This window comes from Silurus aristotelis (genome assembly GCF_946808225.1).
Source record: "Silurus aristotelis genome assembly, chromosome: 7".
Classification (NCBI taxonomy): Eukaryota; Metazoa; Chordata; class Actinopteri; order Siluriformes; family Siluridae; genus Silurus; species Silurus aristotelis.
Genome location: NC_139580.1, coordinates 15,278,867 through 15,301,871, shown reverse-complemented (window position 1 = coordinate 15,301,871; position 23,005 = coordinate 15,278,867). Strand labels below are relative to the sequence as shown.

The window sequence follows — 23,005 nt, the reverse complement described above, 5'->3', positions numbered from 1 at the left end:
AAGACTGTGATTGAAAATCAATGCGCTACATTGCCTGAAATCCTGACTGTGTAAATCAAAGTTGTGTTTGACTAAGCACATTGAACCCAAGTTCCAGCACATAAACCTGTCCTACATCTACAAAAAGGATTTAGCATCCATTGAGAGCATAGTGCTAAGGTTTATAAAGTGGGCCCTACTACTGTCAAATCAGTAAGGCTTTTCATAGTTATTTGACTTATTATAATTCATTCAATTAAATGGTTATAGCATGCCAGCATGTCGCAGCTCCAGGGTTCCACAGCTCCCACTTAAATCTAATTGCCCCTAGATGTGAATGAGTTTGTGGATGTGTGTGAGTATGGAGCTCTGTCACCGACAGGCATCTGATCCAAGGTGCATGAGAACCCCATGCCTAGTTTTCATGAGAACACCCATGCTCCAGATCACGACTAAGATAAAGCAGTTAATAATAATAAATATACAAATGAATGAATTTGGAAAGAATACCAGTCAAAAGCAGACAATTTGTTGACTGCGTATGTATTTAACCCACCCACAATCCCCTCCTTTGCCCCTCCACCTTTAATTGTAACAGTGTCTGGAAAATTTTAGGTTTTCACTGCAGCTGATCCTTGGCTACAAATGACAGAGAAAACATTTAGGCTCAATCCATGAGAATTAAAAGAGGTTTTAGTGCTGAGAAGGTTTGTGGGTTTAATGCTCACTTGGAATGGGTTTGTTTTGCCAATTAGTGCACATAAGGTACCTTGTTGCATGACCTTCAAGGACATTCGCTTCCCATTCAACTGCCAATTATGTGTTTTAGTGTTGGTAAATTGAAAAGTGTTGTCTGTGAATCGAATACCAAACTCATTAGCCATTGTTAACAAGGTGGAACCATCTTTTAATTAGTGCTGTACCTAAGTAAGGCACAAATATACAGAGCCAGTCCCAGACTCAGCTTATTCTTCTCTACTTCAGTGGGATCAGAAAGTAAACAAGAGCTCAGCAACTTTCTCTCCATAGGCTCAGTCTCTCACAGTATCACTCCTCCTCCCTCCAGCTGGCCAAATATCAGTCTCGGGCAAAATATCCACAGCACTGCATTCATATTCCTCATAGAAAGTAAATACTAATCTGAAAATTACTTGCAAAAATAAATGTGTTCCAACATTCTTCAGCATGTTGCCTGTGGCTGTTGAGTAGCTTGCAGTATGTCAGAAATATTCCAGCATTTTAAGCATAATCAGCAGCACCTGTAGTGTGTGGGCGAATACCATCAACACATTAATTTGTACTGGATAAAAACACACACAAGAAAACTTGTTTACTCATATCTCACATACACTGGGAATTGTTGAGCCCATCAATGCTTTTGCATTTTATTATCAGTAGATAAATTCATCCAGTTACAGTTTTAATAAGCTCAGTATGAGTAAATATAAGTAATAAATACATAATGAGATCTCCCAAAAAAAATTTTCAGACGTCTTGTAAATCCCTGCATGTACATCAAACATGACTGAAAAATTAATGTAAAAAAAACAAACAAACAAAAAAAAAACCAACAAATTAAACATACCATTTTGTATAATTAAGCTTAATAAAGGCAAGGGCATACTGGGTCTATTTATTTGTTATTTATTGTGTTAATATAATCACAAAAAAACTGTATTACCATTGAAGAAGAATAAATTCCAATAAAATCGTATGGTATCGTAATAATGAATAAAACAGTTGATTACGGCACTGTACAACAGTTCACATTTCCATTCCCCCAGAAATTTTGTGCTGTGTTGTAGCAAAGACAAACCATGTGAGGGGGCTAGAGCCACAAATAATTTGGCACTGGTATGACATTTCCCAACCATGATATTAAGCAATATTATTTATGTTTTAATTTAACAATTTACCTCAGGGTTGACTTTTAATTTTTCAGTTGATTCTCATCCTAGTGTGTGGTAAAGGTGGGATACAGCTTCTCCTTCATTCCACAAACAGTATAAGGATGCAGCAGTATTAGTTTAGCAATCATTTAGTCTGACCTTCTCTCTCATCTCTTCATATATACAACCTGTTCAACCAGATCAGCTTCCAAAACTTCAATGTTTATGATAATACTGCAGTCTGTGCCATTGTGCTCGTCATCTCAAAGCTCACTAACTAACCAAGTAAAGTCTCTGCTGTAACTCGGTGCAACAGCATCATTATCTGCCTTGTATGCTCGACCTGAGAGACCAATGTTTTCTGTCTCTGCTACACTAGCTTTATCACCAGTGGGAAATGGTCAGTGAGATAAGTGTGTTTTTTTGTTTCAGCTGAAACACTAAGCACATACCCATGGTTCAATCTACACATATTCAACGTGTTAGGTGGGTTTCCTAATGTAGTGTATGTAAAATGTAGTAATCACGGAACGTGAATACACAATTACATTTGAAAGTAAATTCTCTGAAAACAAACAAACTAACTTGTAATGACTGATTCCAACTGAATCAAAATCTTTGTGTTATTTAGAATATTCCATCAGACAGTTCCTCTGTAAAGTGCAATAACTCAGCCACAGCCTTCTAAGCTTCCAGACTGGAAAATAATCCATGTATCTTCAAGCTGAGTGAACCCTTAGGCAGCTTTCTGTGTGCAAAGGACACAAGATTCTTATTTACCTGGTTCTGGAAATACACTCAAGATTTCAGTGGCTGGACAGCGAGGATATTTAAACAGCAATGATATCTGATGCTGTTGTCTCCCTCAGGGCATAGACAAGTATCTCCTGTACTCATGGTTATAGTGTTCTGGCCTGTGCTGGTAGCTTTCACTGTATGACCGTTTGTGTGGCACCTCGAATCCCCTCCACAAGAGCCCAGTCTTCTTCTTCAGCTCAGGGAGTATGTCAGGTACGATACACTGCTCCACCAGGAACACCACTGGGAGAACAACCAACAGCAGAGCCCAGCCCACAGCACCCAGCCAAAAAGAGGAGCCCATACGGGTCAGGTCATCTCGCATCTCAGCAATATGATTGCTGGTGAAGAGCGCCCAGCTTAGGAGAAAGAAAAATCCTAAAGAAGGAGATGTGTGTAAAATGATTGTTGGCACACTGTATCTATAATTAATATTGCTTAATTCATTGCAGTGCTACAATTCCAGTAATCTGAGTTTCAAAAGTGATATATATATATATATATAAATATATATATAAATTTAGGAATTATAGAAGCTATAGAAATCTATATGGAGAGGGCAGTGCACATAGGGTTATGAGGCACTTACATAAACCCACACTGAAAACTGACATCCACCTACATAAACATATTCATACCAAAATGATAGTGAGTTCTACAATCTGAATTTTGTACAACATATTGCAAACATAAGAAAATAAAATATGAAAACCATTAATGGAAAATAATAATACCACCCTATTGTTGATTATTTTTCTGTAAATGCAACATGTTTTATTTCATACATAAAAGCTTATTCACACAGGTATAAGCTGTCAAAAAATTAAAATATATATATTTGTGGTTATGCTGATGTAACACCTGAGTGTGCTAGACTGGTGTGATTATGGTGGACCTGATGCAGATTTATGTCACCATAAGATGCTGGTGTGTTGTTATAGTGATGTTGGTGTTAAGACACATTGTGGGCTGATTTATGTCAGAATATCCTGACAACTGACTTTATAGCTCAGTGCATAGAGCAGCACCTACATTGTCTCCTGTATATTTACATCTGCTCTAAAACACAGTCAACACTATCTATCTATCTATCTATCTATCTATCTATCTATCTATCTATCTATCTATCTATCTATCTATCTATCTATCTATCTATCTATCTATCTATCTATCTATCTATCTATCTATCTAAGCATCTGGCACATAATGTATGTTCATTGTAGTTACACTGTTAGGGTGTGTAGTAATAGGTGCATAGGTGCAGAATATTCACAAACTATTTATCTAATTTATCCTATTTATAAGATGAAAACATTTGATGAATAGCTATGTCCATGATACATCATACCAAGATTTTTTCTTAAGCAAAACTTATGTCAGAAACAGTGATCAAACAGACAGACAGACAGACAGACAGACAGACAGACAGACAGACAGACAGACAGACAGACAGACAGACAGACAGACAGACAGACAGACAGACAGACAGATAGATAGATAGATAGATAGATAGATAGATAGATAGATAGATAGATAGATAGATAGATAGATAGATAGATAGATAGATAGATAGATAGATAGATAAATTAGGGTAAGTGTAATTTTTTAGGTTAGAAATGTCACATCATAACCAGACATACACTATATTACAAAAGGGTCATAACACAACCGCATCACTTGACTCATGTTTACTTACCAACTTGACATCAGCTTGTTAAAACAAGTCTTTATAAATGTTAACGTAGCTTTAAATCACTTGTCAGAAGGGGAATATGTAGGTGATATACATCACTATGTTTACTGCCCTTATATGTAAACAAAAACTGCTTATTTAATTAATGTTGAATTCTTAGTTTTACTTTCAGTGGGTAATTAATTAAAACCAGCTTGTCAGTATGACATGTTAATACTGACCTGTCGGTAGCAGTGTGATGAGCAGCAGGGTGGTGGGGTAAAGTGCCTGGCCTGCCATCAGCAGCGAGCGTGTGTTGGAGTAAGACAGCACAGTCTTTGACGTCCAACAGAATGCAAACAGGAGACAGAGAATTCCCGAGCTTACAGCCATGAGGAAAGAAAGGGCAGCAAACACTCTGTCAGGCCCTAGACCTGTTCACAGCAACAGAGGAAGAGTTATTGCCTGAAAAGCTGTTAAATTACAAAAATGATTAAAATGATGATAGATTCAGGTATGACCATGTATTATTTTGGGTCAAAATGTTCAGTTAAAAGTAAAAAGAAATAATAAAAAAATCTACTAAAATAACAGGTTGGTTCTACTAAATATGTTCTTAGCATGAAAAATAATAAGACAAACATCCAATTTACTATGTTATAGACATAATGTTAACTGTGTCAAATTTCCTTGATTGTTATTATTGTTATTTCCCCAATATACAAATTCATTTTGTTCATATATTTTAAAAATCATGAAAGATGTATGTACGTTTTCCAAAATAGCTATAAGCACAGTAAGAAGGCTATGTAACAGAGGTAATCTGTTAGGATACAATGACAAACATAGGCATCTTACCAATGTAACTCAAATCAAAAAACAAAACAAAGTTGCATACATCTTGATGTAAAATGAAAGAGGTAGTAGAATTTTTCTGGGGAATTCCATAGAAAGAGATTGAGAAATGATTTTGCAAGTGACACCCCCTGGATATGTCTAAAATAATCCCAGAACAAAAGTGGTCTTTCAGCTTGACTCATGCCTGACATCCCTAAGGCAAGGTGTAAATGTAAAAAAAAAATGTCAGTAATGCTGAAAGTGCAAGTCTAAACATGACAGTTAGAGCTTATGTTAAAACAACTATACATGATTTGAAGTTTAAATTGCATTGATGATCAGCCACAGTGGTGGCAAACCAAAAGTCGACATTCTCTTGTTTTTTCACAGCGTTAAAGTTTGCTTTAATACCATACCACCACTCTGCAGCCTTAGCATGGTTTTTCTGTAAATTCCTAGTTAAACAAGCCTACACCTGCGCATGTCAACCTGAAATTGTACTGACAGAGCGTGTGGAATTTTCTCCTACAAGTCCGTTCTTAACAACTCGCACCATATACTCACACCTGATAATGCAATTAAAGACTGCATTGTGATTAAAGGCTAGCAGAACAACAAACTGCAACATCTAATCAAAGATGGCACTCCATGTCAACACAATCCTGTTCAATTTAACTCTTGATCTCTGAAATGAGACGAGACTAAACGACTCTCACCTTGAATTGCATGCTCTTGTGTCCAGCTGCCAAGTGAATTGGACTCGTTTCCCGTGGACCACAGTCCCTTTCCGTCCATCCATTCAGGGGTCCAAACAGCATAACTGATGCATAAGCAGCCCATTAAACCCAGGCACGACTCGGCAAAACGAAAGCGACCCGTCGAATCTACTAACTCCGGTCCTTTCATTCTTTGTATTACAGACAAAGAAATCAGAAATTATTAAGTGAAAACAATTATGATACGTTAAACTATATCAGTAATTAACACTTATCAACATATATAGTGCTACATAAATATTTTATACTATTCAGATAAAATGAGATTTTTGAATCTAGCATTTACAATACTCTAATCATAACAGCTAAGAGTAAAGATACATCTTTTTAACAAATACATTTTAATTTGCAAAAAACACATTTAAGAAATAGTCCTACCTTCAGGTGAAATGAGTTGTAGTGAAATGACTAGAGAGCAAATACTAGAGCGAGAGATGTCACCCTCGTGAAAGCTCAAGCCTAAATACTGAAGAGGCTGAGAGTGAAACAGAGAATATTCATCACACACACATCACACACCCACTAACTTCCTTTTTAGACAACTGTAAAGTGACATGAGAGATTTCCCTCTGCCTACAGTGGAGACCCAGCCTCTGGTGGAAACTTCCCCTGCCACAAAACACACATAAAAACCCAAGGGAACAAAAACTTTGTTTAAATTCCCCCAAAAGCCCATCTAACCTCGAACTGCTGTTTGTAAAGTGAAATAACTAATATTAAGTTTGAGAAAAAGGTAAATAAAGAGTGGGTGTTGCATTACTGAGTAAAGATACACCCAGTAATTTGACCTACATTCTTCTCACACATCAATCTCTGATCAGTCTCTCTCTCTCTCTCTCTCTCTCTCTCTCTCTCTCTCTTTTTTTTTGGTGCAGAGGCAGAAGAGGGGCTGCTCTGATGTCATGGTGCAACCTACAGAGGAAAGTAAAGCCCACTGCTCTCTGTCTCCACACCAAGTTCACATAAAGACCAATAAACCCTACTCCATGCTTCTCCTTCCCACTCGACTAGAAAGCATTACTCTTTTTAATATAATAATATAAAAATTTTGCTCAGGATTCAGGGGTAGTAAATAATCCATAAATAAGCATTTGACTTTAAAACAAACAAACAAACAAATAAACAAGCAAATACATAAGAAATTTTAAAGAATATTAATCTTTATTTAAAGCAGTTGTTTAGGTTATATTGATTAGTGTGTTGCAAATAATGGCTTTAAATGTACAAAAAGAGAAAAAACATACAACAAGGAAAAATCCACCCTGAATGATTTGATATAATTTGTATACGCAGTATAATTCATTTGTGATCTCCAACGGCCAAGAGCAATGCTGTTCAGAGTAACAGCTGTTAGTTCTCTCTAACGAAAGAGTGATGCAGCAACATTTCAGTCATTTAGACTTTAGACAACTCACTCATCTCTTCATCAGAAAAACACATCAGCAACAGGTAATGTAATGCTGTAACCTGTAATTCAGGAAAATTAGTTTTTCCTTTAAAGCCTAAAAATCATCTTTTCAAGTCAGCGCATTGACAGTTGGTAGATCCAAAGGCATCTAAGAGACTAGTGCTTTAAAACAAGGCATTTGATTTTAATATTCATAAAAAGAAAACAAAACTGTCAGTTCTATAAACTGTTCTATGAAAAGTTTAATATATGCAAATTGCATAAACTTTTATTTTACTCTTTACTTATATGAAGAAAAAATATACATGCTTTCCTTTGGATTGGGAATAACACAGTCTTTAACACTTGTTACATCCTGGCTCTGTCCAAGAGATCTTTAAACACCTCAGCTTGTGTCGGGTCTTCTTCATCAGTCAGTTTCGGCCGGTTCTTCTCTAACCAATCAGAGGAGTGGATCTGTTGTCTCAGAGCTCCAATTAATGAGTCCAGACTCTCTGAGTTAGTTTGGTAGTTGCTACCCTGAATGTCCTCAACAGCCAATAACAGGCTTTCGCCCCCAGCATCACTGCTTTCCAAAAGCCCTTTTGTTATTGTATTCAAGGCCTCAATTGTTGCATCTTTGGAACCGTCCTTGTTGTTTTGGTCCTCGGTCTTTCCACCCCACTGTACTTCCACTCTTATGTCATTGTCTTGTTTGTCTGCTTTTGTGTTCTCACAGTCAGTCAGGATGTTGGAACATTGAAGTACCTCTAAAGTCTCTCTGATCCTTTCTAGGCCTGTGGTAAGATCAGAACAGCCTCATCACAAACAAACACACAAAGCATCAGCTAATATAGAGCACAGTGAAGTTAAAAATCCACTGAGACATTTAATATGGTATGACAGAAAGTTTAGAACAGACCAAGTTGGAGGCGCTGGTGCTGGTCAGAGAAGACGATACGGAACCACCCTGGTGAAGAACAGTTAAAGGCCTGACCACAGCTCAACAACACCCGGTGTTTCAGAAAACACCTCCATAAATGCAGCTCCTCTGCAAAGGTACTCTCCTTTAGATACTATCAAAGACATACACAGATACATATACAGAACATGCACACAAAGGAGAACAAGATAAGAAGTTTCAGATTTGTTTCTCATCTCGTGTTTCACCTCGTTTAGTATTATAGTATCAGCTTTGAATAGTTATTAGGATTAGCTTTCTTATGCTTTAAAGAAAAGGTAGAGGCCAGAAGACTGAGAATATACACAGAAGAGATGGGAGGATTAAAGGATACAAATTTTGAATTAAAAAAATGGTCACTTTGCCTTGATGCCTTGAGGCTAGATGATTGTATGAGCTTATAAAAAGAGGCATAGATTGTGTAGTACACTTTAAATTCAGTAAGACTGTGGATAAGGACAGCATGTAGATTAGGAAATCATAAAAGAACAACCAACCATCCAACCAACCAACAATTCCATCCACGCAACCAACCAATTACCCACCCATCCATTCTTCCAATCCATTCCATTTCATCCATCCATTTAACCATCCATTCCATCTATCCATATTTTTTGTGTGCTAGTTTGATTTCTTCGTTTTTTTCTTCCCTACCTCTCTCTCTCTCTCTCTCTCTCTCTCTCTCTCTTAAAAACTAACAAAGTATTTAACACAAACTACTTTGTGTCCAGAAATGACTTAAAAATTTAATGTTTCCAACCATGTGGATGGATTATAACATTTCATTTACAGTGCTAGACAAACATTTAGATGCGCTGCAGGTAGTTGCTGTGCAATTCCTATAAAAATGTATTTTTTTGCACAGATAAAGCACCCACCCACACACACACACACACACACACACACACACACACACATTATATATATATATATATATATATATATATATATATATATATATATATATATATATATATATATATATATATATATATATATATACTGTATATAGAAACACTCTAAAACACTTTAGCATTAAGATCCTGATTGTTATGGTTCAATTTGATATCTTTCAGCTTTTACATCATATTAATGATTATGTCTAAATTTTTTTAGTGTACAACATAATATACAGTACAATACTACTACAGGCTCCACACCTTGCTAAAGTTAGCCCAGATAAAGAAGCCTGCACCCCTATGCAGGTAGGGAATTCTCAACTTCGTTAGCTGAGTGGAGATATATTGGTGGGCCTCCTGGAGCCGGCGTCTGTTTTCTGGTAGAAACACCTTGTTTATCCAATCTGAAAACATCAACAAATGCCTTTGATATTACCATCAGACACCTAAAAATATGAATTGATCCAAAGGTAAAGCTGTATTTCTGGTTAATGAGTTTCAGTACAGTTTATACAATAAACACTAGCACATTAAATATTGCCTGCCAAAATGTACACAAAGCCTTGATAAATATTGTATGTACTCTAAACACTGATGATGAGTCCATGCGATTGATTAAATATCTAGCACAAATGAAAGTAAGACACTAGTACCTTCATCTTTCAGTAGCTGAGACATCTGGTGTTGTGTTGGTCCTGGTACTCCATGAAAATAGCCCAGCTGATCGATGGCCTCAATTAAATCACTGTTCTCAGAGTATACTGTACCCACACGAACGCCAGCCATTGCAAAGTCCTGAACAAGCAAAAGCGCAGTCAGATCACAAGATAAGTTCTTTTCCAATGTGTTCTCTTTTAGACCAAAAAACAGAAGAAAAATAAATAGAATAAAAAAAGACAACTGACTATGGGAACATTATACTATGATCAAAGCTGAAAATATTGTCATAATCTTTATAACAAGTTTTGTTCCCAATATTCATCGAAATCATTTATGCAGTTCAGTGCTCCATTCTTCTCAGTTTCATGTTCTCTCACCTTGCTAACGCCCCACATCACATGAGTCCTCTGAGGGTCCGGTAACCTGATGAGAGGTGCTGCCATTAATACACACTCTGGTGGGTGTGTGTCCTTGAAACTCTAAAGTAAATTGTCATTGTACGTTACCTTTGTAGACTAAGGACGCTGTTAAAACAGCCGTTAAACACAGACAGCATGTAGACCTCGTCCACAATAGCATGTAGTTCATGCCTATGCCCCCCGAAGCAATAAAAAAGGAAAAAATTTAAATGTAACATGTGAAAGCGAGGCATCATGGAGTGTTTAAGAATGCATTACAGGATAAATGACAGTCTTAATGAAAGTTCTCAATGCACCAGAATCCCCCTTTGAGCAATGAAAAGCTTAATTGCACTAAAAATTAATGTGGGCTCATAGCAATAATGTCCCACTGCACACCACAGGGAATGTTTAGAGAGTAATTTTAGTACTCCATTTAGAAGATTGGGTGTTTACTTAATATACTTGTTGTAAACAGGAAACAATAGGCATGCTTATTTACAGTTTTGGATGAGCATTTAGTAAAATGACCTCTTGGCACAGTTTAGAAAGCTGAGCATCTCTTCACGGGTGTAGATTTCCCCTAAAGGATTGTGGGGGTTTACCAGGATGATAGCTCTTATATTCACTCCCTAAATAAAAAAAGACAGAGAGAGAGAGATCATTCCTGCTGAATGTGAGTTTGCATGTATATTTATGTGGGTGAAAACTTGAGATCTATGAATCACCTCCTTCTTTGCTTTCTGGAGAGCATGCTCCAGTTTTTCAGCAGTTAGGTGAAATGGTCTGTCATCATTTTGGCCAGGCTGAAAAGGGAAAGATGGAACATAAACCTTCAACACTCTAAAAACAATAACAGAGAAATACAGACAAAAATAAAAAGTTTCGGCACAATTACCTCACTGTCAAGAGGAACACAGTAGAGTTTCACACTGCTGTATAAATCAACATCTTCTGTGATCACACCATAAAAAGGGGTTGGGATGAGGATTGCGTCTGTGAGACACAGGAATTATCACAGGTAATGATTACACATTATGCTATGACTATTTTCATGTCATACAAGAAGGAGTATGATGTTCAGTGTGTACAATATTTAAATATGCAAGTTAATGATGGTGTAATGTTCAATAGCCTGCATGCTTCTGTCCTGACACAAATGGAAAACCAAACAAAGAATGTGTCCAAATATCAGAATTTATACAAGCGCTTGATTCTGAATTTTCAGAATCTTTTGATTTATTTTCTGACATAGTCATGTCAAGTTTATTTCTATAGCGCTTTTCACAACAGACATTGTCTCAAAGAAGCTTTACAGACTTTAAGAGTTAAGGTGAACGATGTGTATTTATCCCTGATAAGCATTGCCATGGCAACTGTGGCAAGGAAAAACATTAGATGTTATGAGTAAGAAACCTTAAGATGTTATGAGTAAGAAACCTTAAGAGGAACCAGACTCAAAAGGGGAACCCATTCTCATATATGAAAAAACTTACAAAATGGGATAGAAATGTATTATTTGCTGACATTTTTTTCAAGTTTGCGTTTGCCTTTTTTAAACCTTTTTAAACCTTTTTATCTTTTTTGGTATCACTTCATACAGTTGAAGGTAATTTGGTTAAGTTGATAAGAGAAAGACTTTATGACAGATGGCTTTGTTTCATGCATGTTTTTTTCTTAGAAACTTTAAGAGAAACAATAAAGAAACCATAGTGAGGGAACAACCGTTTATAAAATGAAAATAGGAACTACCATTTTTATTGCAGAGGTTTCAAAACCTTAAATATAATTTGGAATGGGCAAAATTATAATAAAGAAACATACTAGAAATGGGAGTATACGTGGAGTAAGTAAAAGAAGATAATCACACCACGTTGTAGTATATTGCTTATTATTAAGCAGACTGGGACACCAGCAAGTACTACACTGTCTTTGGACACATTTTAAATCATAACTGAATGGTATTAGTATAATACACTTATACTATTATTACATGACTATATAATCATTTCCTTTTGCATAATTAAAATGTTAAATTGCAACATCATGGTCATTAATTTGTATAAGATAATGAGGGAAATGGTTGTGAGTGAGAAATTGTTGAAGGAAAGCAAATGGAAACATTATTGAACAGAACTAAGTTAATGTCTGTTTATATAAGTCTATTTAAACATCGAGTTTAGGGATCAGATTCATCATTCTGTCACTGGGGCTTGCAGGGAGGTCGAGTTTTATGAGCAACTAATGGATATTAAATGGAATGTTTCTACCGAAATTGGAATTCAGTGCAAACTATAATGAAACTGGCAGTTCATGCTTTTTAGTTTGTAGTTTTTGCCTAAGGATCAGCCCTCTCACAATCACAGAAGCCAGAGGAGATTTTCACTGCCACATTCAAGCTGATGTAAGGCCAGAACTTTCATCAGGGTTCTTGAGCACTAAATCCCTTCCAGTTTCACCCACACTGTGTGATTTTCAAACATGTTCACTTATTCACAATGATAAGTTGCTGATCAAGCCTACAAATGTCACAAATATGTTAAAAGGATGAACACCTGCCACTCATTATTCTATAGGATGTTAAAACAAAACTTGTTAACACAAGCATTCAAAAGGCAGACTCACTAAGACTAAATTAACTTAATAAGAACATGCTTGTGTGTATGCGATGTGCCTGTATATATTTAGGGAATGTATACTGAGTAAAAACACTGCCCATATAGACTCACCACCAGGATCGCAAAGCACAGCAGCTATAGCAGAAAAAAGTGAGCCACAGCCATTTATTACAACCACCTAGTAGGACACACACACACACACACACACACACACACACACACACACACACACACACACACACACACCATTCTATCATTTTTTTTCTTGGAAAGTATATCCATTACAGCACAGTTTGCTGATGCTGCTAAAATCGTAAAAATAAACTCACATTGTCGGCTTTCAGAGGCCTCGCAGCTTCACAATGTACTGACAGGAACTTTGCTACTTCTTCCCTTAAGCTGTGGAAATGAGAATTCGTTCAGTCTACTAAATGATGATCTGATGAAATGAAAGGGATGATGGCTCTTTGCTGATAAGGTAGTTTAACTATTCATGCTTTTCACTCAATCAGCAAAACCACGTGGTTGATTGTGTTTAATTTAATACGCATTTTAACATGAAAAATTCTAAAAAGACTGATAGGATTCATACAAGCGATGGCCCTTCCAGTCTGGGTACTGCAGCAAACAGGAATCTATATAGTGCATGTCAGGCTGTGTCAGCTAAAGGAAAGAGCAGAAAACGGATTAGAACTGTTGACATACTGTGGCAAAAAATCACTAAAACATCAGTGCATTATGTAAAGATTCTGGTGAGTGGTGAGTGGCGAACATAAAGACAGGAATTGTACTATGCTGTTATTATCATTTGCAATATTTTTTGGTATGGTTATCAATACAAAGTTTTTCACACTGCTTAGGTGACATTTTTTATCTTTATAGATTCTGTCCCCTTCCAAAGTGCATGAGGGTTCAATAAATGGTTTGATGAGGAGAAAAAAAAATATTGTGTTATGGTCTTCACAGTCATCCGATCTCAAAATCATTAAAAAAATGTATTGAGAATTTTGGAATGTGTTAGACAGTGCTTTTCATCATTATCATCTTTATAATAATCATTATTATCATCATTATAACCATCAATTTTTGGACAATGTTGTGTCGAATAATGATGTTCATTCCTCCATTACAGCTCCAGAGAACCTCTGATGCCTTGTCTTTGGTATCTTGTGGTGGTTTAACACCTTACTAAAACCCTACACTTTCCCCTTCATTTGTCACCCATCAGTATGTTTTAACCAAGTTTCAATTTGTTAGCATTAATATGTAACATAGCTTTTAATGGAGGTAATATTATTGTCTTGGTGAGTTGTAGTCAGAAATGCCTTACACGTTTCTGCAGAAGGTCAGAGCATAGCTTGTTCTCGCTTGTTCCCAAATTTAAAATTCCCTAAAAGGAAGAAAAGAAAGACAATAAAGAATTTGTTTGTTTGATTCGGTTGTTTTTCCAGTTGTATAGTTTTACAGAATATGACTATTCTGTAATCTTAAATCAATCGTTACAGTTTATTAAATGTAGTTAAATTACATTAGATAGATTTAAATTCTATAATCATTCTATTAGGGCTGCAGCTATCAATTATTTTAGTAATCGAGCATTCAGCATTCCGATTATTCCACTCCACGATAACACATTCTTTTTCTTTCTTAAAGAGAGATGCTAAATACACAAGAGGAAATAAGACAGGTCTCTTAAAATGAACAAGTAATTTTTTTTTCTTTTTAGAAAAATTTACATTTTTATTGCTGAAATTGCAAACTGTAAAAACTAAACCCATTCAGTGCATTAAACTGCCATATTACATCAAAATGAAAATTTTAATATATAAATAAAAATATAACAATAAATGTAAACACACTGTACGGTGTTTTCTTTATGTTTTAGTTTGAAATGATCCCAAACTTTGAAATCTTTGTCATTTTCTTTGGCCTGAATCCTATGGAAGCCCATTTACGTCACATAAAGTTGTCCGAATTCTGACTTCATTCCTCACAATTCTGACTTTTTTTCATTTCAGTGGCATCCACCAGTAACCATGTTGTCGGCCTGAAGTTTGAAGCTGTTGGTGTGTGAATGAGGTTCCTTTGCTTCTTTTGTCTTGTCAATCTCCTCCAGAGCTGATTGTTAGACAGAGTTCTCTCCAGGGATCGGAGGCGTAGTTTAATACCATGCGATTGTGGCACATTTATTTTTCAATGCATAAAGCTTTCTGGCACTACAGAGGGGGTGACGAAGTCAGAATTGCGAGAAATAAAGTTGGAATTGTGAGAAATAAACTCGGAGATGCGAGGAAAAAACTTCCCTATAAATCTTCTCCTCGCTCTTTTTTTTTTTCCCTGTTCCTCCTTTTTTATTTTTATTTTGCAAGGTCTTCTGTCTTTACCTGTCCAGAGTGCTCGAGAGTTTAGCGGGTGATGCGCCAGTATTTATACCTCTGTGATTTATTTGTATTAGAATTACTAAAAAAAATTACTCAATGAATCGTTTCAGCCCTAAATTCTATATAATAATTCTATACAAAAAGTATAAATATATATTATTGTTTTATATTTTTTGATTAATTATATATTTACAGGTGAGCTTTTACAAAAATAGTCCTTCATCAACTTACAAATGGGTAAAGTTAAAAGTAAAGTGCATGAATCTGTGTAAATTGTATGCTACTAACTTCAGGGTTACTGTTCTCATCATACTTGTTGGCATAGTACTGAACGTAGCCTTCCTGCAGAATTCCCTGGTGCTGCCGGATCCTGTTACCCCTGCGGGACAAAAAATGACTGTGCTGGGGTGTCTGATCCCCCCGTAACTTTTTTGGTATGTAAGGAAGTGTGGATAGACTAGGACCTGGGTCTGAACCGGAAAAACTGAGAGGCACAGAGAGAGTTTTTTGATCAGATGTTGCCATACTGCAGATAGACACTGTTGTGGTATTGGTCTTTCCCTCATCAGCTTTCTGATTCTCATTTAGGATTCTGGGTACAAATGAGGATTGGAAAGGCTCAAGGAGCCTGGAATTGCTTCTTCCCTGATAAACAGTGTGATCTTCCTGTTGCATTCTGGGTACAGTGGGGAGGGTGGTAGGGTCAGGTGGAAAAGCAGGAGGCCCAGAGAGCAATGTCAGCTCTGACACTGTTGCACTGGGGTCAGATGTTTCTGTGTTGCTGCTTCCTCGCTGTGCTGCTCCACTGGCTGCACTGAAGGCCCCTGCGAGTAAGGAAACAAGACGCAGCTCATGCTCTCTTTCCTGTTGAACCCGTCTCTCTTCCTGCTGCTCCCTCTGCCTCTCAGCCCGGGCCTCCTGATGCAACCTCATTTCCTCCAATGACACGTATCTCTCCTCCATAACTCGCTGCCAGTTCATGAAACTTGCCAATGCCTTCTCTAGCAACCTTCCACCACCGCCTGCACGTACTGCCCTTCGCCGCTTCCTTTGACGGAACCTGCTGGGATATTTAGGCTCTTTCAGGTCTGCCTGGGTGCATCTATCCACACCGGCCACAGGATCTGCCACTGGTGAAACACAAGCACCTGATGATCCAGCCACGTTATGATCACTAAAGCCTATAAAAAAAAAAAAAGAATTATGATTGAGGACCATTTTGTAGAAAAGGAAAGTCCAAGTTGAAATCACTTGTATACTGTTTCTGAGGTTAAAGGTCCATTTTACTGATTGTGTAAAGGGTGCTTTATACTTGTCATGTACTTTACAGCAAATTCACATTCTTCCTTCGCATATCTCAGCGAAGTTGAGGTCAGAGCGTAGGGTCCAGGGTTCAAACCCCACCATGCTGCCAGATTTGAGGCCCTTATTCCTCCCTGTGGGAGGAGAGCCGAATCACAACTGACCCTGCACTCTGACCCTGCCTTCCTAACAAACTGAAATATGTGAAGAAAAGAATTTCACTGTACTGCACTGTACTGTATATGTGACATACAAAGGCTACTTCTGCTATTATACATTAAACATGTCCTAGAAGGTGAAATCCCTAATACTTAACAGTAATGACTTCATAGCCTGTGCCCAAAGCTGCACCTTTTGAAATGTCAAGGCTGATTTCACAGTAGTATACGCAGGAATTTCACTGCTCTCCACTAGAGGTCCCTGTCTCCTAAAAACAGACTTCTCTCAATTTATAGCGGTTCGAATCTCGCGGTCCCACTTTTCAATGTGGCACATAACTATTTTGTTCGCGAATGGTCGATTTCAGTGTATCACAAGAAATGAGCAGCATTACAAGAAACCATAAGTTTCTGCTTATTTATTGGTTGTAGTTTCAAAAAAAGGGCGGGGAAATAGCGAGTTAGCTCATGTTACCTTATGTTAATATAATCTCAGCTCTGGTACATCACACTAGCTAATCGAGCTGTTCTGTCTCTTTATTTACTGTTAATTGGTTAATGAAAAATAGAAAATTGTATAGCGCAATTTTATCATATTGTCTGTCAAGATATAACCTAAGACCAGGAGCAAAAACTATGCTATTAGCAATGTTTGCCTGCTGATGTTATATACCTTCTACGCTAGATTCTAGCACTGCAAGCAGTGACCATTAAGACTGTCTTTGTAGTCTGGAGAAAATTAAAGAACGTATTTATTGTCGCTTTTCTACAACAACAGCTCAGAAAAGTCAATGCCTTTTGCGTCTTTTACGTTTAAGAGTTTAAATAGGATATATGAGTAATACCTTTTAAAGAAATAAAGAAAATATCTCTGGCTTTGATTCAGCTACATTCACTAAACTAGTAGAGACTAATGAAATGAGCATGCCTTTAAAAACTATAAAAAAATGCTTCAAGAACTCTAAGTCAGCTGAAGTGCCACAGGCACTCAGAAAATAAAAGGTAAGTACCTTAACGCCCAACACTCATACAACAACTCTATGGAGCTCTGAGAGAGTTATTAACCTGTACATAGTAGTGTATTAGAAGATACTTGACAGTGTTAGCAGGGAACACAGAACACTTTCAGAAGATGCTGACCCTGCAGGACCTGAGAACTTACTGCTAATAGAGCAGATCTGAGCAGATCAGAGGTGAAAGAGAAAAAATATCAACAGATAAATACCCAGTCTCAAACTACACAGTTTATATTGTTATACATATTTGTATTTCACAAATAATTCCAAGTTCATGTATACTACAGTTCTAAACATATGTTTCACCTTCAAAAATATTACTCACAGGCATTATCAAGCAAAACAGCTAAGATTGCTTGAAAACATGTCATTATGAAAATGTGTTATACGTTTCATTTCATGTTTTCCTCAAAAGTACACTATTCCAGTTACCTGGAATTCACCTAAACACTGAACCTTTGATCGGTTTGCCCTGAGTTTCATTCCTTAATAAAAAAAAAAAAAAGAGGTTCTCATACCCTGGGTGGTTTAAAGTATATGGCTGTCATATCTCTCACATTTTAATTGCAAGAAAACAGTGTGGCAAAAATTCTTTTCTGGCTCTGAACATCTAACTACATCTAAAGTGATCATTTTAGTTCTGGTTCAATCTGAGAGAATCATGTGATGCAGTTTTCATTTTAGCTGAAACACACTATAAGGACAAACATTTGTGATCTTCTAATCATAAGTTTTGTGTGCTTTTTGAACATCCCATTCCACATTTAGTCCCCCATTGCTGTTATAATATCCTGCATGATGAGGCCTGGGGTGCAGTCAGCATCCTAATTCATCCCAAATGTGTTCATTGTGGTTGAGGTCAGAGCTCTATAGCAGGCCACTCAAGATCTTCCACTCTAACCCACTCTATTCCTCTATGTACTCTATAACCCACTCTCTTCCACTCTATGTAAAACACATCTTCATGGATCTCAATTTCTGCACAAAAGCATTGTAATGCTGGAACGAGTCTGGGTCTCCTAGTAAATGTTATCCTACTGCATCCAGAGAAATTCTATACAATTGTGTGCTTCCAACTTTGTGGTAACAGTTTGGGGAAGAACCAAATATGGCTGGAGTCAGTTATCTAGGTGTCCCAGTACGTTTGCCCATAAAGTGCATGGTATCTGAGTATTTATAATATGATTTATCATTTATCATTATAATTTTGTATATTTAGATTGATATTTCAGCTGAGACATAATGCTGAGTTTGTGTTTAAAAAGGTATAATGATACTGCTTTGGAAGCCATCAAAGCTCTTGACAGTTTGATAATAACCTGCTATTGAATGTATGATTATATTATGTTTAAGACACGTGTTTTGGTTAATGGTCAATGTTCACTATATGTGAAATATAAATGTGTAACTACACAAGCAATATATTTTGAGACTGGGTGTTTATCTTTGGTTATTCATTCACCCCTGGACAGATCTGTTATATTACAAGTGTGGTCAATGTAAGAGACTTATTTTAGTTTGAAAGAAGATCTTCCATAAACCCACTTATGATCAAATCATATATTTATTTTAGGAACATAAAACCACTATTCAAATATTAGGCACAGTTCTAACAACGTTTCTATTTATTAGAGCCTTTTTCCTTCCTGACTGTTTCTCTCACAAAACACACTGCACTGTGATCCACAGTGTATTAAATAAAATCACAACTGCAGCACTTATGACCTAATTGTATTAAAACTGCAGTTAGATTTATTTTGACACTGGTTTTGTATTAAGTTTCAGGTTTGTAATGAACAACTTCATATAAAATAAGAAACATGGCCTGGCATCGTTTCAAACTCTTATATCTAGTGACCTACTTAATAAGTCTAACAATCAATAACAGCAATACTGCTACTCATAATAACAACAATAATAACAACAATAATAATAATAATAATAATAATGTTTATATTATATAAAGGTATTTATTATTATTATTGTTGTTTAAGAGTGATTTCCTGAAAAAATGAAAGTAAAAGCAGGAGAGGGAGTTGGGGGTAGAATAACAATAAGAAGAAGAAGAAGAAGTAGTAGAAAGGGAAGAAGAAGAAAAAGAAGAAAGGGGAGGAGGTTGAGAAGGACCAGTTGGGAGTAAAAGAAATAAAAAATAAAGAAGAAAAAGAAGACGAAGAAGGAGTTAGGTGGTAGAAGAAGAAAAAGAAGTAGAAGGGGAAGAAGAAGAAAAAGAAAAAGAAAATGTAGGAGGTGGAGGGGGATGAGTTGGGAGTAAAAGAAGAAGAAGAAGAAGAAGAAGAAGAAGTAGAAGAGGAAGAAGAAGAAGAAGAAGAAGAAGAAGAAGAAGAAGAAGAAGAAGAAGAAGAAGAAGAAGACTTTGAGGTTAAAAGAACAGGGGAAATGTGTAGACTTGGACGTGGCTTTGAGTTGACTGGTAGAAACCCGTACGCTTGTTGTATTTCACTGCTGTAATGTACCTGAAGGAGACCAGAATGCGGGAGCAGCACACTCTCCTCTCCGCCCTCCGGGTTCCTCTGTATCCTCTCCAGCTGACTTATAGTCCGCCTCCGCCTCTTCCTCCGAGCACAGCGGCTCCTCAGCACTCAGCAGCTCCTCCTCATCGTCCGCGTTCAGCTCCTCGAGCTTTATCTCCATGAGCTCTCCCGCTTTGGGCGGACAGCTGAACGTGAAGGCGGAGCTGGAGGATCCCGGGCCCGCCTGGTGGTGGCCGCCAGCATTCCCCCACAGAGTAGTGTATGAGGAAGAGGAGGAGGAAGCAGCGGGGCGGCTGCTCAGCACGCGGTCTATCACGTCGTAAAACCTGCGCGCTCTCGCACCCCGCGGCGTCTGCTGGTTCTCCTTCATGCGCCGGTAATCGATTTTCAGCTTCTTGATCTTCTCCCGGCACTGGTCCGCGGTGCGGTAGATGCCCCGGTCATGCAGCGCCACGGCCAGGCGGTTAAAGACGTGCTGGTTGCGGAGGCAGCTCTCAAGCTCCAGTTGGACCTCTTCATCCGACCAGAGCTGCAGAAGCTCCACCACCTCGGGCTCTGACCAATTGCTCCCCCGTTCATACTTTTTAGTTGGAAAATCCATTTCAATTCCCACTGTCTAATAAACACGATTAAATACAAAACATTCTAAAATGTTGTTGTTTTTTTGCACCTGTTTCATTAAACATCAATATTATTATACACACAGCAGTTAATCTCCAGTCTGGACCATTTTCCTAACCCACATTGTGTGTATTTTAAAAAAGCACAGGATATATATAAATAGCGTGTTCCAGCTAACCCATTTGTTGTTTATCAGCTAGTGCTTTAGAAAATTTTACATCCGGGTTTACGGCACATGCGTGCTGCCTTTATTCCGGGATAACTTTGGCCCGTGCTAAAACAGAACGGAGCTATTCAGTAGCAGACCTGAAGCCAGATTATAAAGGACGCATCCGTATTACACGATACTTCCCTACGTAGTGCACTACAAAGGGCATCACAGTCATTGCCGTACACCCTATGTAGTGAACAAAGTGGTCAGTTGAAAGGCCATTAAGATTTAGCCACAGATTTGGGGTTTTGACCCGATAGCACCCTCTAGTGCTCAACTGCCTGAGGCGTGGCTGAAGTGTGGTTTTCTAAATCTGATTCTTATTTTTGTCACTGCTGAATATTGAACTTCAAATCAAATGAGGCTAAATGATGGTAATTGCTGCACTGAAAGTTCTTATGAGATGCTATGCAACTATAAATAGAAATATACTGTGTACTCTAGGTGTCACTGTGTTATGGTCCTATTAAACTCTATATTTGTCACTTCGAGATCCAAGAATTATTTGTCATTTGTAGAAGAAACAGTCTGTTACTCCATTTAATGAAATTCATACTCTGTGAATCCTCCAAGTAGCCTGACATAAATGAGGGACATAAGGGAAACAGAAAAAGACACAAGATATAAATATGCATGTGCAGTTATGATGCAGTTATAGTCCAAATGCAAGAACAAAAGTATGTGCATGTATAATGTGTGCAATGAAAATATCTTATAAGGGTATCTGCAAAGTCCTGTAGAGGAAGATTGCGTTCATGTAGGTATTCCCAGAGGTGTACATAGCCTACTAGTAGCCTATAATGTGTGTGCTGCCATTTTAATCAAAAATAGCACAGCTTCTATTTATCATTAGATTCATGCACTGTACTGAGCCTATCTGCTAAATGGAAAGATATGATGCTGAAATGTCATCGTTTCCAGCTGGTGATGTAAATGACACGTATATCAGAATTTCATCGGCAGAAAGCATTTCTGTTAGGATCTGTCCATCATCATATATATGTTCATTGCAAGAATTTCATGGTTCACCAGTTATGAACAGGGAATACACAAAGAATGAATAAATACCAGGAAACGTCTGAGGTATAAGCCTTATGTTCTATATTAATCTCAAATAAGTAAAACAATTTTGAAATCTTAATGTGCCTTGAACAAAAATAAACAACCCTGAGCTTTTGAGGACACTGGAGCTTTGAGACCAGTTTCTTTCTTTTTTTTTTTTTATCACACTGTGTATTATTTTTCGTTAGATGTAAGATAATATTGTATTGTAAAACAATCTGTACAGTAATCTTGACATCCTGACCTCTTCTGCACCCTTCTGGACCTGCCTGAGCCATACTTCTTGCTGGAGTTCTCTTCAGTTGGAAACCACTTACTCCTGCTGAGCATGTGCAAACCTGAACAGCCAAAAATACACGAGATTACTGTAAATAGTGTTTCTTGGAAACAATGAAAATGGCTTAGGCCTGAAATGGATAGGCTTGGATAGGCCACAAACAAGTCTTCATTAGTGACACTTGATATCTTTATAATAGATTTTTTGTTTAAACTGTAATGAATTTCTCAGTTACACAACTGCACTTTATGCATTATATAGGATTATGTAGAAGGACATATAAAGAAGTACATCATTTATAATCATGCTTCTCTGGATTGCTTGTTAGGAATACAATGCTAGGGATATGAACTTAAAATTAATGTCCTGAAATATATCCTTTATGTATATATATATATATATATATATATATATATATATATATATATATATATATATATATATATATATATATATATATATATATATATATATATATATATGTGTGTGTGTGTGTGTGTGTGTGTGTGTGTGTGTGTGTACAATAGACAGCTAGGGTGACCAACAGCTATTGATATCACATTTTTACGTGTACTGGATAGATGTAGCCAAACTGTGCAAGTACCCTA

At 37.1% G+C, this 23,005-nt stretch overlaps 2 protein-coding genes across 5 annotated transcripts; both read right to left on the bottom strand.

Annotated features, from left to right (window-relative positions):
* Positions 1–1,335: 1,335 nt before the first annotated feature.
* LOC310728788 (uncharacterized protein) lies at positions 1,336–7,195 on the bottom strand. 3 transcript variants are annotated; one of them, XM_083546591.1, is made up of 4 exons: positions 7,056–7,195; positions 5,892–6,973; positions 4,581–4,772; positions 1,336–3,044 (listed from the first exon to the last, which is right to left on the bottom strand). In XM_083546591.1, exons 2-4 carry the CDS (start codon positions 6,079–6,081, stop codon positions 2,734–2,736), a joined length of 693 nt encoding a protein of 230 aa, XP_083402717.1. In that variant the 5' UTR covers positions 6,082–6,973; positions 7,056–7,195; the 3' UTR covers positions 1,336–2,733. The 3 variants fall into 3 exon arrangements, with proteins under 3 accessions (XP_083402717.1, XP_083402719.1, XP_083402718.1); XM_083546593.1 differs by lacking the exon at positions 7,056–7,195 and having other exon boundaries at positions 1,612–3,044; positions 5,892–6,082; positions 6,330–6,426; XM_083546592.1 differs by lacking the exon at positions 7,056–7,195 and having other exon boundaries at positions 2,596–3,044; positions 5,892–6,082; positions 6,471–6,597.
* Positions 7,094–21,113, bottom strand: accs (1-aminocyclopropane-1-carboxylate synthase homolog (Arabidopsis)(non-functional)). Of its 2 annotated transcripts, XM_083546590.1 has the most exons (16): positions 20,209–21,107; positions 15,544–16,436; positions 14,205–14,264; positions 13,467–13,537; positions 13,204–13,273; positions 12,986–13,052; positions 11,155–11,252; positions 10,985–11,062; positions 10,788–10,888; positions 10,365–10,448; positions 10,236–10,281; positions 9,852–9,993; positions 9,460–9,602; positions 8,261–8,414; positions 7,665–8,135; positions 7,094–7,418 (listed from the first exon to the last, which is right to left on the bottom strand). In XM_083546590.1, exons 1-15 carry the CDS (start codon positions 20,825–20,827, stop codon positions 7,708–7,710), a joined length of 3,054 nt encoding a protein of 1,017 aa, XP_083402716.1. In that variant the 5' UTR covers positions 20,828–21,107; the 3' UTR covers positions 7,094–7,418; positions 7,665–7,707. The 2 variants fall into 2 exon arrangements, with proteins under 2 accessions (XP_083402716.1, XP_083402715.1); XM_083546589.1 differs by having other exon boundaries at positions 7,094–8,135; positions 20,209–21,113.
* Positions 21,114–23,005: the final 1,892 nt, after the last annotated feature.